We start from the raw sequence: 18,888 nt of genomic DNA on the forward strand, positions 1-18,888 counted from the left end.
CTCCCTACCATCGTTTTAAATTTTATTAAATCTTAAAGCTCTCCGAGACAGCCGCGTATTAATCGCCTGTTCGTGCCCTAAATATTTTGCCTAATTTGCGGTCGTTTTCTGATACTAAGCACTCCGGTCTGCTTGCCTGATCGTAGTCTGGAAAGTACAGATATACAATCGCAGTGCATGGTTTTTCCTCCTTGATCATTGCCAACAATAGTAGGCAGATTAAGAGTTCGCGATTGCAAGCTCCTTCCCCACCTCCTCCTCCTCCTCTTAATTGGATTTATTTTTAAGTTGCTTTGAAAATAATAAACTGCAGGTAACGCGGGTCTGGACTTTGAGACAACTAACTTCTGACCAAATAAGTGCAAATAAGAATCTCGCAAAACAAAAGTTAGGTTGCACATCATCTTGGAGGGGGTACAGCGTGGTGGGCGTATTGTTGGCTCAGGAGGGAGAGAAAGATGTATAATTTAATGGTATATACAATCCACTGATCCTATTACTATCCTCCCTGGAGCTCTTGTTAGTTTCAATGGGAGTGAGTGAAATTGACATGGACTTGCATTCCTGGTCATGTGCTTTTTTTCCCCCTTTCTTTCTTCTCTTGTGATCTGAGATCCCCTTTTTGTTGATGTTGCTTTCCCACTTAATTATATGCATGTAGGTTAAATGAATACCTGACGAAAGGGCCCACGTTTCAAGGCAGTGACATTTGATAGCTGAGAGGAAAAGTGGCTTTAATGAAAAGCAACCTTTGGAATTCCTGCTTGTGAAAAATCCAATTCAGCTTTTTGTGCTGCCAGCAAGAAATGATCAGTAGCACCAGTGTTTATGGTATGTCCGTTTTGGGATCTACTTCCTTTGCATCTAAATAGCAAAGACAGATTTAAATAGCATGATAACGCACCGAGGACTCTGCATGCAAATATTTTGTAATAAATACCTAATGTTTAATAGTATATTTTCTTGTGTATATATAAGCATTTTTTTTCTCTTGCTATCATTTGTTTGTCGTTTCTGCTTCGATTATGGCATTAGTTTTGTCCATTGTATTGATCTCAGTTGTAAAACCTGAAGTTGCATGTTACCAGCAGTGCACTATACACACCACTGAACTCCAATGGTATGTAAATTAGTAAAACTCGGGGAGTGGAGAGGGCAAAAACGTGTAGCAATGAATAGATACACCTACACATCTGTGTGCTCGTACATACATGCCTAAAATGCATCTTTTCCTTTTGCAAACTAGTATTTTTTTAGTATTTATTGAAACTCCAGCTGCTTTTCCCTCTCTTACTTTCAGCGTAATCATCTGCTAGAGATTCTAACTGATGTGGAGTGAGGGAATGTTTTGCATGTAAACAAACAAAATTACTGTTGTGGCCGAATGCGTAATACGATTTAATGAGGAGTATTTTATGCTCAGTTTACAAGTGTCTGGTTCACACTGCTCTGCTCTCAATGCTTAACAGAATGAAATAATCAGGTGCTGAAACTGGCTTCATTTTAACGGTCACTCTCCAGCCCCCCATGCTGCCCCCTCCTCCAAAAAAGTCAGATAAAATGGAGCATGGGGAATTTCAGTAGAGCTCCTTGTGGTGCAGTAGATGCACCTCTAGGTATGCAGTTAAGGCTAAGGAAGTAACAACAAAAGTGACTATTAGTCTGTTTTGTGCAACCAAAAAGGGGGTATGTTCACTTTTAATTGTGTGTGATAGTAACAAATAAGGATGGAGAGAGACCCTAGGAGAGAGAGTGTGTGCGTGCGTGTGTGTGTGTGTTTGGGATAAGGGGGAGGTCTGGAGTGTGTGGCTGATGATCACTTGTAATAACGCATCTGAATGCAAGAAAGAAATTGAGAGAGCAGTTGCACAATGTACACTCCTATTTTGATGTTGTAGGTGACTGTATTGCTAAACATATCCCAGGTGCTATATGATGGGAATAATCTGATTGCATTTTGCATTTAGAACTTGTTGACTTTGAAGCGATCAATAAGGCAACTGTTTATTTTAGATGCACATAATTTGCTCTGAGAAATGTTTTAAGGAGAACAAGCAAGCGAGAGCGGAACATTTTTTTTTTTCTTTCTTTTTTTTTTTTTCCTAGAGCTGTTGGAGCAAATGTGATTGCCAGATGGGAGATTTCCCTCTGTGATGTTAAAGCTGTAATATATATTCAGAGCAGATTGGACTGCTGCTTGTGATGAGGAGGATATTACATTTATAAATTTTAAATCGGGAATCGGACAGTATGCTGAGAGCTGAAATTTGATGGTGTGGACGGCTTGGACTGTTAAATGCAATTCCCAGATAATAATAATAATTATAGTAGCAGTAATATATGTATGGATAATAAACATGATACTATTAGGCAGCTATATATATTCTGTGGTGATTAAGTATATATTTCCAATATGACTTCTCTCTTTCCTTGCTTCCCTAAAATGTTAGGGATTGGGGGTGGTTGGGAGGGGGTTTTAAGAGCCCACTGTTAGGAGAAATCAAATATAATCAGGTTCCTGTTTGAGGAAAAGTTTTGCTAAAATTCTTTCTGCAAATTCGTCTCTTTCTGAGTTTTTGTTTTGCCCGTGCATGTGGCCTGACAGTGCCACAGTCCTGAAAGACTGGAAAGTGGGAACTAGTCACACTCGAGCAGCTCTGCTGTTGCAAATTAAAAGTGTGTTGTGGTCAGGAAATGAAAGCTACAATGTCTCTTTTGAACAAGTCGTTTATCAAGAGAAACATCTATCAAGCAGTGACTTGTCACATTGATCCTCTAAAAGTTAGGTCCGAAGTGGAAGCTGCTTTGATGTTTTTGATCCCAATTTTATAAAATTGAGAAAGCTGGAGAGAGTAGGACTGATTTGCACTTAAAAATTGCTGTGGTCTGGGCATGACAAAATCATCAAGTATCTCTTATATAAGAGCTGGTAAACTAAGGAGGTATCAGATCTTCTGCCTAATTTTTATTTTCACATTGAAACTTTAGCTTTGCCACACAGGCAATTTCTTTTCATGCTTCTGAAGATCCTGTCTGTATGAATCTCTCTCTGCATTATTTCATCGGGGATATTTTCTTGCTTAGGAATACATCTGTTGCTTCCAAATGGAACCTTTTTTGTTGTCTTTCTGATGGTATTTATAGAGTTCAGCTTGAGAAGGCAATTTTTTTCCTCGCCACTTAGTCTTGTTTCTTCTTCTTCTATTTGTAATCTCAGTTTCCACCTCTCATCCCTGTGAAGCAAAGTTTCTTTTACCGCCAAAGTAATGTTTATTGCAAGTAAGGTACATTTGAAGGTATCTGTTTGTATAGCTTAAAACATGTTAAGAGTACTGTTAAGTGTGTCTTCCCCTTCTGATTCTCTTTTTCTATCCATTTTTAGCACATGAACCATGCTTTCATTCTCAACAGAAGCAGTATATTTCAAATTGAGTGTAAAGTTGAGGTTGCAAGTAAAAAAAACCAGACCAAAACAAAGTCTAAAACTGCTCTTTTATCTTTCTCTGTTTCCAACCATCTAAATTGTCTAGCAACTTCACAAAAAAGTTCTTCATTTTGCATAAAGTTTGTGTCTGGATTATCAAGGAATCCCTTTGAAGAAACAGAGGTTTGGTGTTTGGTTGTTGTTGGGTTTCTGGTTTCTGTGCTTTTCTAGGCTAGGGTATAAGTGAAATCTTCCTTAAAGCAGGATGCTTTGACTTCTTTTCTTCAGTGTCGTAAATGAGACTAACACTGCTTATGAATACTTGATAGAGACCCATTTGAAAATAGGCAGCAAACAGCAGCGTGGTGGGAGTTTTGGTGAGTGTTATACTTGCTAATTAATCATGTTTGAAATGAAGGAATCATAGCATGGTAATAAAGGCTCATTGTTGTTTGACGTTTGTAACAGGATGTGACTCCTACATGAATCTGGTGGGTTTGGAGGTTTTGTTGTTATTTCCTCCCGTCATAATAAGATACCTTCAGTACTAGATCAAATTGTTTTTATTTATTGCAACATTGTGGAAGTACAGGGATGTTTGCTTCTTCTAGCAGCATTTTAGAAATATGAAGATTGTATTGTTATTGGTATTTTCATCATACAGTTCATGGGAGAAAATGATGAGTCTTACGTCATTAGCTGTTCTTTAAGCTTTTTTATAGTTAAGCAGAGACAAACATTTCTTGTGTTTTATTTTATTGATATAAAAAACCCTGCTACTTTTTTTTATTATAACTGAAAGATGGCACTTGATGAACTTTTGTGCCCTACTTGCTTATGCGTATGTAATAAGGGATAGCAACTAAAAATATATTCTGGAATAGTTTGTATACTAGCCCTTTAAAAATTGATCTGTAGAACATTTGGAGGGTGTTTGTGTTTTCTTGGTTTTGTTTTTATTATGGCTCTTATTAGATATGTCATCTTTAGGCTTTATTTTTCACCTCTCTATTAATAACTGCTATATACAATGGAGAAAATCTCTTTCAAACTATAAAGGTTTAATTTCAAAATTTAATAAGGCTATTTTATGCTGCATGAACAAGGTTTGAAGTCTGCTGTTGTTTAGATGCTCTGTTTCTTTTTAAAATATAATTTCTAGAGGGAAATTATTCTGTATGGTTTCTGTCAATAAGTTTATTCAATGAATGCATATAAGAAGCATTGAATATAATGACTGATCTTTCTGTAGTCTTAATCATCAATTAGAAGGCTTATCTGCTTTTTAGGGGTGGGTTTAATGGCACAGAATCAGCATAAAATCTGTCTATATGAAACATTTGTATGTTGTTTATAACAGACTGAGTTTTGATCTTGCATCCCCAGATCTAATAATAGAAATATTTGGCTCTTTGCCCTCAATCAATATATCCGTTAACAGAAGAAACTTCACACAATACTTTCATAAAGTGCTGGCTGTATTGATACCGAGTTGATAAATTTAATTACTGGGGTTTTGCATTGATTCATTGATCTTACGATTGGAGGAAATTGTTCTGCAGACATTTCTGAAGTATTGAGGAATATCGTATGTCCATAAAGCTTGATTAATTGATAAATCAGCATTTTTTTTCCTTCTCAGGTATTGATAAGACATAAAAATAACTGTAAAAGAATTCGGAATAAGCTAATTAGAAATTCTCGTGTTACTGACAGAGCAGATGAGAAGCAGTACTATGGAGGTGAAAAAAGTGAAGTTTGAAGTGGAATTGTGCCTATTGGGCCCAATCCTTAGCTGGTGTGAAAAATATTTGGCTTTAAAAAGATACAATAATGTACAGTTCCCAGAATCTGGACCACTGTGGCTTGTTTGTTTGTTTGCTTGTTGTTTGTTTTCGTTGTGGTGGTTTGTGTTTTTTTTTTTTTTTTCCCCTCAGTACTGTTCTTTGACTCATTGGAAGCTGTTTTAAATTAGATATTATGGATGTATGGAATTTTAGATAAGCATCTGATCCAAAATGAATAGTATAGCTATAAAAGCAATTTGAAGAGCTGTAAATTCAGGATTGCGTATCCCTGATATTGTTGCAGAGTATAAAAATCTTGCTGCTAGAGATGCTATCCTCTAAGTGAAAACTTATCTTCCTTATGGGAAAGATGACTTCAGAGAACTCTCGGCTGGGAAAAGGCCCAGAGTTTTTTTTTTGTTGTTGTTGTTGCTAAAATAATAATTAAAAAAATCCAATACATAGAATTAGTTACAGGGATATTTTCCAGGTGAAAAACCTTACGGGAGTACTTGGCTCCATTTCGGTGAGGTATGCGACCTTTTCACCCTATGTCAATGATATTTTTATAGAGTGTGTGAGAAATGCGAGTATAAAGAAAATTCCTTAAGATAATTCAATTTTTATTTTTTCTTAAAAAAAAAAAAAAGAAGTAAAAAATAAATCTCTCAATCAAAACAATATTTACATCTCCCTTAATGAAACCGATGAAACTGTATTCCTTTAAAGGATGGTAGCTAATAGAGAAAACCAGAGAAAACCACTTGCCAGATGTTACCGTAGGTTCGACAAATACAATCTTCGCCTTCAAGGAGCAGAGGATCCTACACTGGAGGTGTAATGGAGGTCACAGAAAACCTAAGTGTTTCAGTTCTTTAATAATTGTACCTGCCACCCCCCTGATTGGCATGTTGAAGAGAATATATATATATATATATATATAAAAAATGTTTCTTAGAAGATTATATTTGCAGCGATCTCTTAAGCACAAGTGGACTTCACTACGATTGCTTCTAAATACCTGTTGGGGTTGGCCCCGCTGTGTGACAAGTGAGGGAAAATGGAAACAGAAATAGTTGGTCAATCGTGGTTACCAAAATCTTGAGAGACGTGGGGAGAGATTGGGCTTTTACAGGTCAGTTTGAGAATGGGAAGGATATGAAAAAGTGTAATCTGCAGAAAGCACCACTGATGAGGGGCATACGGAGATGTCTGCAGTGATGAAAATGTGGAGTCTCTGCTTTCGTTTTGCCGAGCTCTGTTGCTATGAGGTATCGGCACACACAGAATGGTAATAACAGTATTGTGTGTCTGTTCCGATAGTGCTTGGAACAGTACCTGTCAAACATCTCATAACACTTAACTAACTCTTTAATCATATAAGCAACACTCCTTACTACAAAAGCTATTGTATTTTTATAATAGAAAGAACAACCATACATTATTTGAATAATGGACTAAAACTTTGTTCTTTAAACCATTTTTCTGCAGAGGGGAAAAAGTTTCATGTGTCTTGGCTATAATTAAAAATAATGCAACTGCAGATGACTGTCATGTCACTGGCTGATTTTTAAAATGTTTTGTTTTTATAATAGTCTATTAAGTGTGTGGTCTGATATGCCGTGAAATACTGAAATAGCAATTACCAGTCATATTATTTAACTGTAACTGAGAAACTCTTTTCTCAGTTCTTTTACAGTGTAGCTACTGCTAGCGTGTTGTTAGTTAAATTTCAAATACCCTGAAAGGTATGTGGACAAAAATGCTGAGATTATTTTGATATGATAACAAACTTTGGTAATGTAAGTACATTTTTGTTCCAGATTCCTTGAAATCATGTATTACTTGGACTTTTTGTTATCTGTTTTTAACCCTTTTGTATTCTGCTTTAGTATGTCATGTACTCTTTGTTAAAGCATATGGCTCACTTTCTGTTGGTGAATTGCTCCATATATGAAGATGTATGCCACAGTTTATCTTGTGTGATATTTTAGAAAGTGTGCATGTGTTAAGCTGGTTATAGATTGGTGATGATAAATTGGTTTGAGTAATATGTATCTTACTTGTGTTAATACTTTAGCAGTAAGAGCATACTGTTGTCAAACTTCATGAACTAAGATAGTGGTCTCACATCTAATTAAGCAGAATCTGAATGAATGACTTCCTAGTACAGGTCACAATTGAACTTTTTGTTTTCTTTAGTGTGATAAAATGCTTAAGGGACATATTAATGCATGTTTGCATAACTCCTGCTAATCTGAAGGGAATTTGAAAATGAATATTGAGAGGAGATGGGAGAAAGGGCTGAACCAGGTGGGTCACAGAGGTTTGTGGCAGGAATGTATCTTCATGTTTTCATTCAAGTTGTTTTGGGGTTTTTTTGCCTGATTTAGGACAACTGCTGTTTGCCTTTTAATATGTTGGAAATACCATCCCTATTTTCATCTGAGACCTTTTTGCCTTTCTGTATCCTCCATTTTAACATGCAAGCAAGTCATTAATAAAAAAGCGTTTATACAGTGAGCTTGAATTGTCACTTAATAAAACTGAAAACTGTAGTGCTGCAAAGATATTCCTAGACAGTACAACTGATCTTGTGTGCTTGTCTTCTGGAGACATGGTGAGGGGAAGAGCCAACAATTACTTTGTATTACTGAACAACAGCAGAGGGTGGATGGGAATGATAAAATTATATGCAGAAATTATTAATCCATGACAGTAGTATCAATATTGACATTAAAAATACTATGAACTGGCAGCCCTGCTGTACAAACTGCTCTGATAGCTGTGCTTTTAGGTGAAAGTAGTTATTTATATGCCTTATGGCTTAGTGTGGTCATGTTGAAAGTATGAACCTACTCATCACAGATTCTGAGGAAGTGCAGGTTAACATCCTCTGTCTTCTTTAGACCTGTCTGATTACTTCAGCCTCCTGTGTTGACACAGAGAAAGAAACAGCTAGATTCTATGCTGGAAGAATAAGGTTTGCAAGCACTGACTGATATTAGGTATCCCATTGTGATACCTAAACCAAATTTTAAAAAATCAAGCATCTTTTTCAAGTTAGACTTGAGAAACAGAGAAAGGAACAGCAAAGATGTTTCTGAACACATTTGAAGGAGCGCCATTTACTTTCAAAAGAGATCTTTCCCATCACTTGTGGATAGCTCCACCATGAAGAGCAATATCAAAAGATCTCAGAAAAGTAGCTATTCTTTTATGTCTTTAGGAACTCAGATGCTTACAAGATTGTTTCTGAGAAAGAAAAGAATTGATCCTATTTTCAGTCCCTTGTTGGCATTTGTGGACCACATGACTACATACAGTATTGTAGAAATATACTCTTAGTATGTGGATACAATTCTGTTTCCCCTTGCAGCTCTAAAATAACAGTGCAGTGTGGCTGTATGAAAACTCAGTTTGGACAATGTTTTTATTAATTTGTTTTGCACTCTATGAAATTGTTTTATTTAATATACATCTGGAGTTTGCTGAAGATCTTTAAGCTTAATCAATAGGTCATCTGCATTACTAAAGTAGAGAAATTTAAATTAAAACAGTCTGTGTTGTTTTTTATAAAAATATAGATTTAAAGTTACCTGTGATAATTTGTGAACTGAATATCTCCATTCAGTCAGAAAATTGCTGGATTTAAAATTCATCAAATTTAAACCATCAGCATGCAGTTCTTTTTAGTATGGAAGGAGACTAAATTTATTAACTCTTCAGCTAAACGAAGACTTGATTTACAAAATTAAGTGGTTTTGTGTTTACTAATGTTGGATCTTTATATTATAAGGCTTTATATTAACTTCATAACTATAGTGATACTGTATTGAGCATACTATAAATAAGCAGATATTCCATTTTAAAGACAATAATTTTTCATGTGTTCATAGAATTTCTGATAATTTTTTATTTCTTGCTCTTTACCTTCAATAAAAGCTGTAATAAGTATATTTTGGAAACTGTTCATGAAGCAATTAACCTTTTTTAACCATTGATTTTCATCTTCTTCTTTGACTTTCATTCATTGTATTTCATACTCCTGTCCTGTCTAGGCATTCTTTATTCTACAACACTGATTTATATTTCCACTTTCAGTTTAAAAACTTTAGTAGTAACATGAATTTTGTTGATACCATAGTCATCCCATCAAGCACTGTTATTCAGATTAATGTCAGTAAATCCTATGTAATGAGGAGTATGAAGCACTTGTCATTATTTGGCCCCTAGCATTTGTCAATGTGGCAGTCATATCAAAGGCACACCTTAAATTCAGAGAACATGTTTGTTGAAACACGTGGTTCAGTAAATATCAGAAGCCTTTGTTTTTTGAAGTTAGATATTGGTAAAATATATCTCATCATGTGCTTATAGAGACTGTGAATATACAGTGCCTTAATACACGACATTTTAAAAGTATTCACTAGTTAGAAATATTGAGTTATACTGTGATATGTTATCCATACGGTACAGAATAACAAATTGACACTAGTATTTATTTGGAGTAATAATTTTCACCACTAATTAAGGAAAGATGTTTTGTTATTGAGTAATTAGCAAACACCACCCCACCCCCACTTCCCCAGGATGTCATCTGCGTAGAGGTTGTAGAATTCACTACTTTCATTCATGACAGTCAAGTCCTTTTTGGCTAAAGTTACTGTTCCTCTCTGTTTCAGAGCATTACAACAGCTGCAGTTTGAGCTTGAAGGGTCTGAGTGGCTGAGATAACATCACGAATAGTATTGCATCTCAGCAAGTGCGATTCAGCTTTCCACTTTTGGGTGCTCGGTTATCAGAGGCACTGAGTCCCTGCAATTTCTATTGACTTTCGATACGCAGGTTTGCAACATATCTTAGAAGCTAGGTGTTCTAAGGAATTTCCCCAGAAAATGGTAGGTGTTAGCTTTTTTTGTACTTAAATGCTCCAATCTCCGTCTTGAGGTATTAATGCTGTATGATGGGAGAAACAGAGCTTTTGATTTTTCCTGGTGGTTGTAAAAACACATTTTAAATTCATCAGGACGAAAATCCATGCATTAATAACCGTATAAGGAATGATTCATTTGTGATTTTGTGCAGAGGAAACTTTAAACTGTTTGTTACTGTGTCGATGTTCCAAGGGGCAAAATGCAGAGTAGATGATGCTGTTCTAATTGCAAAATCTCCCTTAGTTATCTTCTCCCTCCTCCTGATCCTCTTCCCTTCCCCCTCCCCCTCATGGCTTTTTTAAACAATTATGGGCATTGTGCTCCTTAATGGTGCATAGTTACTGTAAAGATAGATGTCCTCAAATAATGAGTTTCTAATAATAATCAGAGGGACTTAGATTAAACTGGTTTTGTATAGAAACCTTACAGTGTGAAAGATCCTGAGATATATTTACAGCAGCTAAGCCTATTTACAGAAAACTAACCCAATTTTGTATCTGTACATGTGTGTGGGGTGGGGGCAGTAGAGGTGTATTGTCTGTGTGTGCCTACGTTTTTGTCCACTTGCTTTAAAGACTTCATAAGATTTTTTTTTTTTTTTTTTTTTTTTTTGTTATGGTACAGATTTCTATTTTGCTTTCTGATAACAGAATATGTTTTAAAATCACAACATACTAATTAGCTTCTGTGTTTACACTGGAAAGCTTGCATCCCTTCAAATGACTTCTACCTGCACTCTTCTTTCGATCTGTTGCTTCCCCCATCTCCCATCCTCCTCCCCCACTCCCTGTGAGGTTTATTACATTAGATTTGTTGCTTTCTTCCTTGTTCAGAAGTTCTGAAGGCAAGTAAATGAAAGTGATAAGTACAGTAACAGATAATTGTTACTTTAAAGAGTGGTTGCTATATTGGTTGGGAATAGTATCTTTCCTAACAGGTACTGAATCAGCAAGGCTGTACAATAAAAAGAGCAAAATAGCTTAACTTATTGTTTAGGAATACATATGCCATTTAAATGGAAACAAACCCCCGAATCTCCCACATACCTTTTGGGGTTTGGAGAACAAAAGCTTACTTGTACACTCCAAATTCCCCTGGGCCTTAATTTGCAATACCATTATTTAAGCCTGGCAGATACAAACCCATTGCAGAGAAACAGAATCTCTCCTTCCTGGCTTTTCAAAGCCATTCCATGCCCTCTTCTCTCTCCACCCGCATCCCCCCCCATTCCCAGCTTCTTGGTCTTACCCTGCCACTGTGAAACTCTTTTGTATTTGAAATGTAGTAAACAGAAAAATAGTGAGCTTCTAAAACACAGAAAACTGCCATTCTGCATGGTTTTACTGACATCTCTACCAACACATATGTAATTCTATCTTCTGACTAAGATCAAGGCTATAATCACTTTAATATCTGTTGTGCCCGCTACCAGGTGACCTGCAGTTGTTTATTGTAAAGATAAGAGCCCCTGATGTAATAAGTTATTTCTTCTCTAAGTCAGATCGTATAGAAAATACTACCTGTAAAGTGAGGAGAAACTTGTGCCCACTTACTATGCTCCTGGGACGCAAGGCTCTCTGGATCTCAGCTCCTGGGTACAGTACTGGCATTGTCAGATACTCAGCTGGAAGCTGTCCTGGAGCAGAACTGGGTTTGGGTGTAATCCCTAACAGCTGAGAGTACATACAGGCATCACTGTAGCTTGATGCAGCATTGAGCACTACAGTTTTATTTATTTTGCTGCTAATAAAATGGCAGCCTACTTTGTCATTAAGAAGCTTGTCTTTTTGAAATAGCAATTGAGGTGCAGTATTGAGCATTTGAGTTAGTGGAAAGAGCTAAGAAATAGATGAGCTGCATTCCTGACTGTGGGTGGAAGGATGGTGAGTAATACATGCCTTGGCATGGTATCTGCCAAAAGCACTGCCCCCCCCTCCACTACGCTGTTCTAGTTTTGAAAGGTGTAAGGTATTCTGATGGGGGGGGGACCAAAAGGGAAAAATACTTCCAAGCAAATCATTATAGCATATCTCAATGACCATGCCCTACACTTAATTTAATTAGAAGACAACTGCACTGGAAAACTGGTAATTTTAGTCGTAGTTAACGACTGGTTCTCTCCTACCCCCACTCAGAACCGATTATATGCCATGTTGTATAATGTAATTTCTACAAGAAAATTAAGTATGAATAGGCTCGGTAGTATTGTGTCGTTGCAATAATGAAGTTTTCATGAAAGATATTAACTTACCATTTAACTATTTAGAGGAGAAATAACTACTTTTCGTCTAGTGTTTCTTTTTACTATATCAAACAGAAAAAAACCCGATATCAAATTGGGATATTTTCTAGAGTTTGTAAGCAAGAACTAGATAGCTATTAATATGTTCATTATGTGGTAAGAAGGCATTGAAGGGGGTGAAACCTTGAACATGCGTGTTTCTTATAGGATAAGTGTTTTCAGGAGGGATTTCTGTTATGTTGTAATATAATTTACTAGTGTATGAAATGGTATGGGAAATTCAGTGCTGGATTTCAAGCAAGAAAGTTTCCTAGTTAGCTGTAATACGACTTACTTGCTGTTGGTAGTAAGATAATAAGGATAAAAATCATGTATGATTTAAGGAAAAAAAAATCTATTCATTTGCATTTGTGCACCAAATTCTGCTTGGTGATATGTTTGTTGGGCTGAGCTATTAAGTGCTCTGTGGACTGTGTTTCAACTAGTATATGATTGACTAGGTATATTAGAGCATATTACTTATGCCAATGCAAAATTTGACCCTGGTTTTACCCTGAGATGTTTTTGCCTTTAAAAATATCCACACTTCATGAGTACTCTGGGGGGTGATAAAAAAATTCATTGTTTTTATTTGTAGGGTGTATCTTCATGTTAGAGTAACTTACTGAACTGATGTTGAATAGATTTTATTTCCTTATGTTGATTCCGAAGTTCAACTATGGGAATTGATGTATCATCTTAAAATTTCAAATCTACATTTTATGCACTGTGCCAAAGCACCCATGAGCTCATTAAGCAAAGACTTTTTCAATTATATCTTGTGTTTATGCATGTATTTATACTTGACAGGAATCCTTTAGAGGTTTGGTTTGCTGTATTAATGCTTACAGTGTATTAGAGTACATAAAACATGCTTTAAAAAAAAAGAAAAAGAATAAGTACTGCTTACAGATCTAGTGCTGGTAGCTTCCTCTGTATTTTGTAGCTGCTGAACAGTTCCTTGGCCAGACATCCAGCCTCTATGGGGCACAGCAGTAATCTCCTCACCCGCACAATCATCTGCACAAAGTTTTAATGCTGGCACCTACTAAGAGAATTCTGTTTGTGTTGCATTAAAAAATCTCTGTATTCCTCATTATTCCTGGAGTTTTGCTACAGTAAGTGATTTTCTTTTATTTTCTTTTACCTTCTTTAATCTGGGGAATGTTTCTGTATTTGCTTTTTTTTTTTTTTCCCCTAGTGGTGATCTTTATGAAAGTAGACTCAAATCCACTATATTGCTCACTTGCAGATATTTCTTCACCTGGTAGAAACATTTCTTCAGGTATGCACTGCTCTTTGCTGTAGTAAAGACTACAGAAGCCAGTGCAGAGTATTTGAGACTTCCACAATTAAGTACTAAAATTTATTATGTACTAAAATCTGGATAATAAATAATCCAGATTATTTACCAATAAATAATATTGGTAATACCAATACCAATAAATATTATTTACCAATAAATAATAAATAAGGTGGGATTAAACTCAGTTAACGGTGCTCCAGTCGCCTAGGTTCAATTGCTCAACCCTTTTCTTTTGTGAGATGTGAGGTTTTTATTCTCTTATAGATTAATGTTACTAATGTTGATATTTATGTGAAGTCATACTTGTTCTCCAGTTCACTGTGATTCTCTAGTATATCACTATTAGCAATCAGGTTTTCAATAATTCAAATTAATCTGATAGTCTACTTCAAATTTTCCTTAGATCTACTGATGTAGAATGAAATGAACAAGTATTTCTGGATTTGACACCAGAAATAAAGACATCCCCCAATCCATAGTTCAGTTTTGTTCTAAGAGTGTATATTTAGGGAGAAATGCATATTTAAGAAAAATTCATTGCACAGAGTGTCATTAACCACTTAGACAACTTTACTTAAAAGTGTAGTGGTATAAGATGGGCAATTTCTACTTGAGAAATTGCACGAATACAGCATTTTAGCTACAAATTTAATGAAGCTTTACTTCATTTTTGGGTTTCTACATTTCTGTGCAACATAAAAACAGAGGAAGGTTGTGGCCTTGTTTATTTTGTAGGTTACCTTGCTATGCTCAGTTCCCATTTTTCCTAACCTTTTCTTCAAAAATAATTAAAATAAAAGTTGTTTGGTATATGAAGTGTATGGTATCTGCCTTATGGGTGGTACTTGACCAAGTTTTGTTGGGGAAGTTTGACAACAACCTGTGAACAGTTTAGAATATTTAGGTAGTATGTTCCCAGATTGAAGCAATCCCGTTTCCAAAGTTTTTCATTGCTTCAAAATGTCAGAGTTTTTGTTAGTCTAAGTATAATGACAGTTTATGGAGATGCAGGGGGAAAATTTCCAAGACAGAGTAAAATCTGTGGAAGTGCTAGGTCAAACTTTTATGTCTTCATCACCTGTGACCAACAGACAGTTAACTAACTGGAGAAGTAACTGTGACATTGTTTTGTGATTCATCTAATCCTCTTTTTCCCAGGGGACTGAGACAGTCACTAGTGTGTCACTTCAACCTTGGCACGCACCCAGGTTTGCAAACTTGGTTCTTCCTTCTGTGTTGTGGGGTGCAGCTCTGCAGTAAAACTGCCGAACGTACCGAAACCTCAATAAAGAAAGGAGGTGTAACACCTGGAGGGTGTCATGGTCAACTCCTTTACAAACCTAATCTCTGCAGGGTTAGGTGTACTCTTAAAGTAAGCTTTGGCCGTCATGGAAATAGGTTGGAAATATAGTTAGGGTATCTATTCAGTCTTAAATAACCAAGATTTTTGTTGACAGAGTTGTTTACAGTCAGACACTGGCCCTGCTGTTCTGCCTGGTAGGGACCACTCTTTTTTTGATAACTGCTGGTAGAGGATTGTTATTGTCCAAGTGTATCCCTTACTGTTGTCCTCCAAACCCAAATACCGTAGGCCTTTCTCTTCCACCCTATCAAATTTGTGGCTTTTACAGCTTGTTCTAAAAGGCAAAACAAAATCAGGCTGTGTTGAAGTTATCAGGGGGAAGCAAGCAAGTCCTGGAGCCAGAAATGTCCCCAGAAGGGATGCAGTGCCTGTGGTCCCTTCTGGGTTCCGGTGGGATGCCTGCTGGAGAGCCTCTGCCCGTACCACCTGTGGCATCATGGTGGCAGGCAGAGCTAGCTGACTCATGGATGGTTCAAAACAGCAGGAACAAATGAATATGCTGTGAATGTATTGATACAGTTTATAGGATTTAAAAAGAAAAAATAAAGTTATGCTGGGAAAATAATTCAGAGTCAATTTTCATGGGGAATATTAAAGCACCAAGCAACAATGTAAGCTGAATGACAGGTCACTGACTTTGGTTGCTGGAAGTGTATGTGTCATGTCTTTGGTCTGAATTTAGAAAAATGTGAATTTTGTCCTTGTGGTGGAACATTGTACCTCTTAAACATAGGACAGGGGAGAAGAACAGCAAAGGATTTTTCTTTTTTTGCTCCTGAACAAATGAAAGCATGAGCAAAGCCATCTTGATTTTAAAATTCAGGCTCCAAATCTCTCTTTAAATCATTTTTAATAGACACTAAGTTATAAATCATCCAAGCAATTACATGAACACAGAAGGAGTGGGGCCTAGCCTCGGCTTCAGCCCCAGATGTTTCTTGACTACAATAATGGCCCAGCCCAGATATTTACAGCTTAATTTCTGGTCATGTGCACTTGTGCATAAATGGTCCCTTTTCCATTTCCAGTTCAACAACTGAACCACTTATACTGGAGCATGATTCAAATTTGAATGATGGCAAAATATGAATAGAGACAATTTACCTTTGGAAACTTTCAAGTCCATTTCCAATATTTAAAATGTAAGGTAACTCTTGAACCAGAGACTGATAGATTGGCCCCCCTTTCAAATGTTGTGTTCTTCATTTTTTTGTCCATAGTTGTATATAAAATCTGGTTTTATCCATTCCCATTTTTTAAAATTGTTTTTTTGTTGTTTAGCTGCGCTGCAGTTCTGAGTAGAGACCTTTTTTCCCTCCTTTTAATGCTATGCCATCTAGCACTGCTTGCATTGCAAGCCAGTGCATCTAACCTCGCTGCTCTCTCCATTCCTGTCCTCCTTACTGCTCCTCCCAAACAGCCCCATTGCTTGAAACTAAACAAATTGAAAATAATGATTGGTAACCATCTGCTGTGCTGAAATTCCACGTACAGCAGTTAACTCCATTTTACAAAACAACTTCAATCTAGTGAATTACAGTGCAGTTCTTGGTGGCAGCAGATAGCAACAAGCAGTTTCGAGTTCCTCTAGACAAAGCAGTTAAAGTAGGGAGCATTATGCAGAGTCATTTGGTGGTGTTGGGGGGATACTTATGCTGTCAGACAGTTCAGTGTAATGCATTTGAAACTAGAGAGTCTGACCATGGCCTAATTGTTTCATCTGATTAAAAAAGAGGCTGGTCCACAAAACTGTGCTGACAGGGGATCTTGCAAATCTTTACCCTTTAGTTTGGTTTTCTGTTTCTGCAGCTGAGTGCAATGTGATGAGGAATGTATTCGGCTTTCAGTCATTTCCACGTGACTTTTGGAGTGCCCAGTGAAAACCTCAAGCAAAAATTAGGTTGTGTAGCTGGTCAAAGTATATTGAAAAAAAAAAATTAATCATAGTTTTTCTACTGGAGAAAGTCTTTTATTGATACAGAACTGTAACAAGAAGCACTCTAAAAAGCGATGGACTGCCAATCAGCAGACATTCAAATAACAACACACTATGATGTAATATTAAAATAGGCACCATTATTATCTCTGTTTTAATTCAATTTCAATTACTTGAGTTTAGGTTTTGATTGTGTGTAAAGAAAGTTGCTTAAAATGGGCAGTATATTGAGTTCAAAGGACCCATACAGTTCATAAATTCTCTGGTGTCTACTGGATTTTCATCAGGGAGACTTCCAATAAAAATGATCTATTTTAGAAATAATATTGTTTAGTAGGTTGAAATGTGGTGTAATAAAATTAGACCTTCAGTCTTCTAAAGTTACTACTTAGATGGCACCCTTGGGATGGTAAAATGGCTGTATAAGCAGATGAATCAGACAGTTTCACTGATGGATACATTTGTCAGTCTCCGTTACAGATATAATATATTCTTATATCTGTAATCCTGACACTGTTACATCCAAATGAAATCAACATGAGGTTGTCATCTTTAAGCAAATATGTTAAGTGTTGTCTTTTGTGCTTTGGATTTGAAAGAAAGGGGCCCAAGGGAGCCAGCATCATGCAAATGGAACAAATCCCATTTCTTCTGAGCTGTGCTGTTTCCCCCTTCATGGCAGCTGGCTGTGTTATCTTTGTGTGTTTCTCTGAGTGCTGACAATTCTTTCAGTGATCTAAGTTAGGGCACATTAGAAAGTGGAAGCAGCTGTCTGTCGTTATACTGAGAGACGTGTTTGCTCTACTGCAAAGATGAAGGACCATGAATCCTTGACACACTCTCTCTCCCCTCCCCCTTTACTTTCCAACATGATCAACATTCAGACGCACAGATTGTCTGCTTGGACAGTTTTTTGTTCTGACTGACAGCATCTGGCATAGACAAATTTAAAAATACATAGCATGCCATGCTTGGAATTGGAACATCCCTTCTTTATTAATCTTCTCATTTAAACCATTCATTTACATTTCAAGAAAGGTTACAGCTTGATGTGGTTGAAACATTTATTTTAAATGAATAACCTCCTAATGAAATACCTCGAATGAGCACCAAACAGTCAGTGTTTATTAAAAATTACACCTGATTAGTATGGCCTTGGAACTGTTGTGAAGACATAAGATTTCCCCATTGTCTCAATCCATAATAAAGAAAAAAAAGAAAAAAAAATGTGTAGCATGTATAAGTGTAATCTTTGCTTTTTTTTTTTTAACCACAGAGCTAAATGAGAGTAGTGTTTTCACTTGCAACCCTCCATCATTTTCAAGAGTACCATGTTACAAAGCGGTAGCCTTTAAAATGCTATTTGTCTAATTAAATCTGATTTTGCTGGAACAATACATTTAAAGGCAATGCCTAAATAGAGCTTTGTTTTGTTTTATTCTGCTAAGGCATTTATGATTTGAGGGACAAGATGCTTTATGATTTGATGTAATCTGAAATCCTGTAGATATATTTTTCTACTGGGAAGTATTCACATATTTGTATACAGTACTTTACTAGTAAAATAGAACTGAAATGGTGGACCAGCCACTAAAATGTTTATGCACGTGCACATATGCACACGTACATTCTGTGCACTCTCATCTTCATGATCCAGGTTAGCAATGCAGACATGCTTGTCTAGCATTTATGTAAAAATAATATGAAAATTGGCTATACTACTCAGAATATGGACTTGAGTCCATGAAGGGAGGGGGAAAAACCTCTTCTTGTACTAGGCATTTTAGATGCTTTATTGGATTGCAGCTTTAACTATTTGCTGTACATTAAAAAAAAAAAAAATCTTCCAGAAGG

General features: G+C 36.4%; 1 protein-coding gene across 2 annotated transcripts in view; it reads left to right on the plus strand.

The window, feature by feature from the left end:
- The window catches only part of FIGN (fidgetin, microtubule severing factor), a 107,702-nt gene that overhangs the window by 2,645 nt on the left and 86,169 nt on the right, over window positions 1–18,888 (plus strand). The window contains exon 1 of one of the 2 annotated variants that reach the window (XM_017735783.1): window positions 452–831. The exons of the other annotated variant lie outside the window; for it this stretch is intronic. Coding sequence (XP_017591272.1) covers window positions 807–831 — 25 coding nt within the window. The 5' untranslated portion in view covers window positions 452–806. Of the gene's footprint in view, window positions 1–451; window positions 832–18,888 lie in introns of those variants that run through there. 2 annotated transcript variants of the gene reach the window in all.

Source organism: Corvus brachyrhynchos, unplaced genomic scaffold (assembly GCF_000691975.1).
Source record: "Corvus brachyrhynchos isolate BGI_N302 unplaced genomic scaffold, ASM69197v1 scaffold255, whole genome shotgun sequence".
Lineage (NCBI taxonomy): Eukaryota > Metazoa > Chordata > Aves > Passeriformes > Corvidae > Corvus > Corvus brachyrhynchos.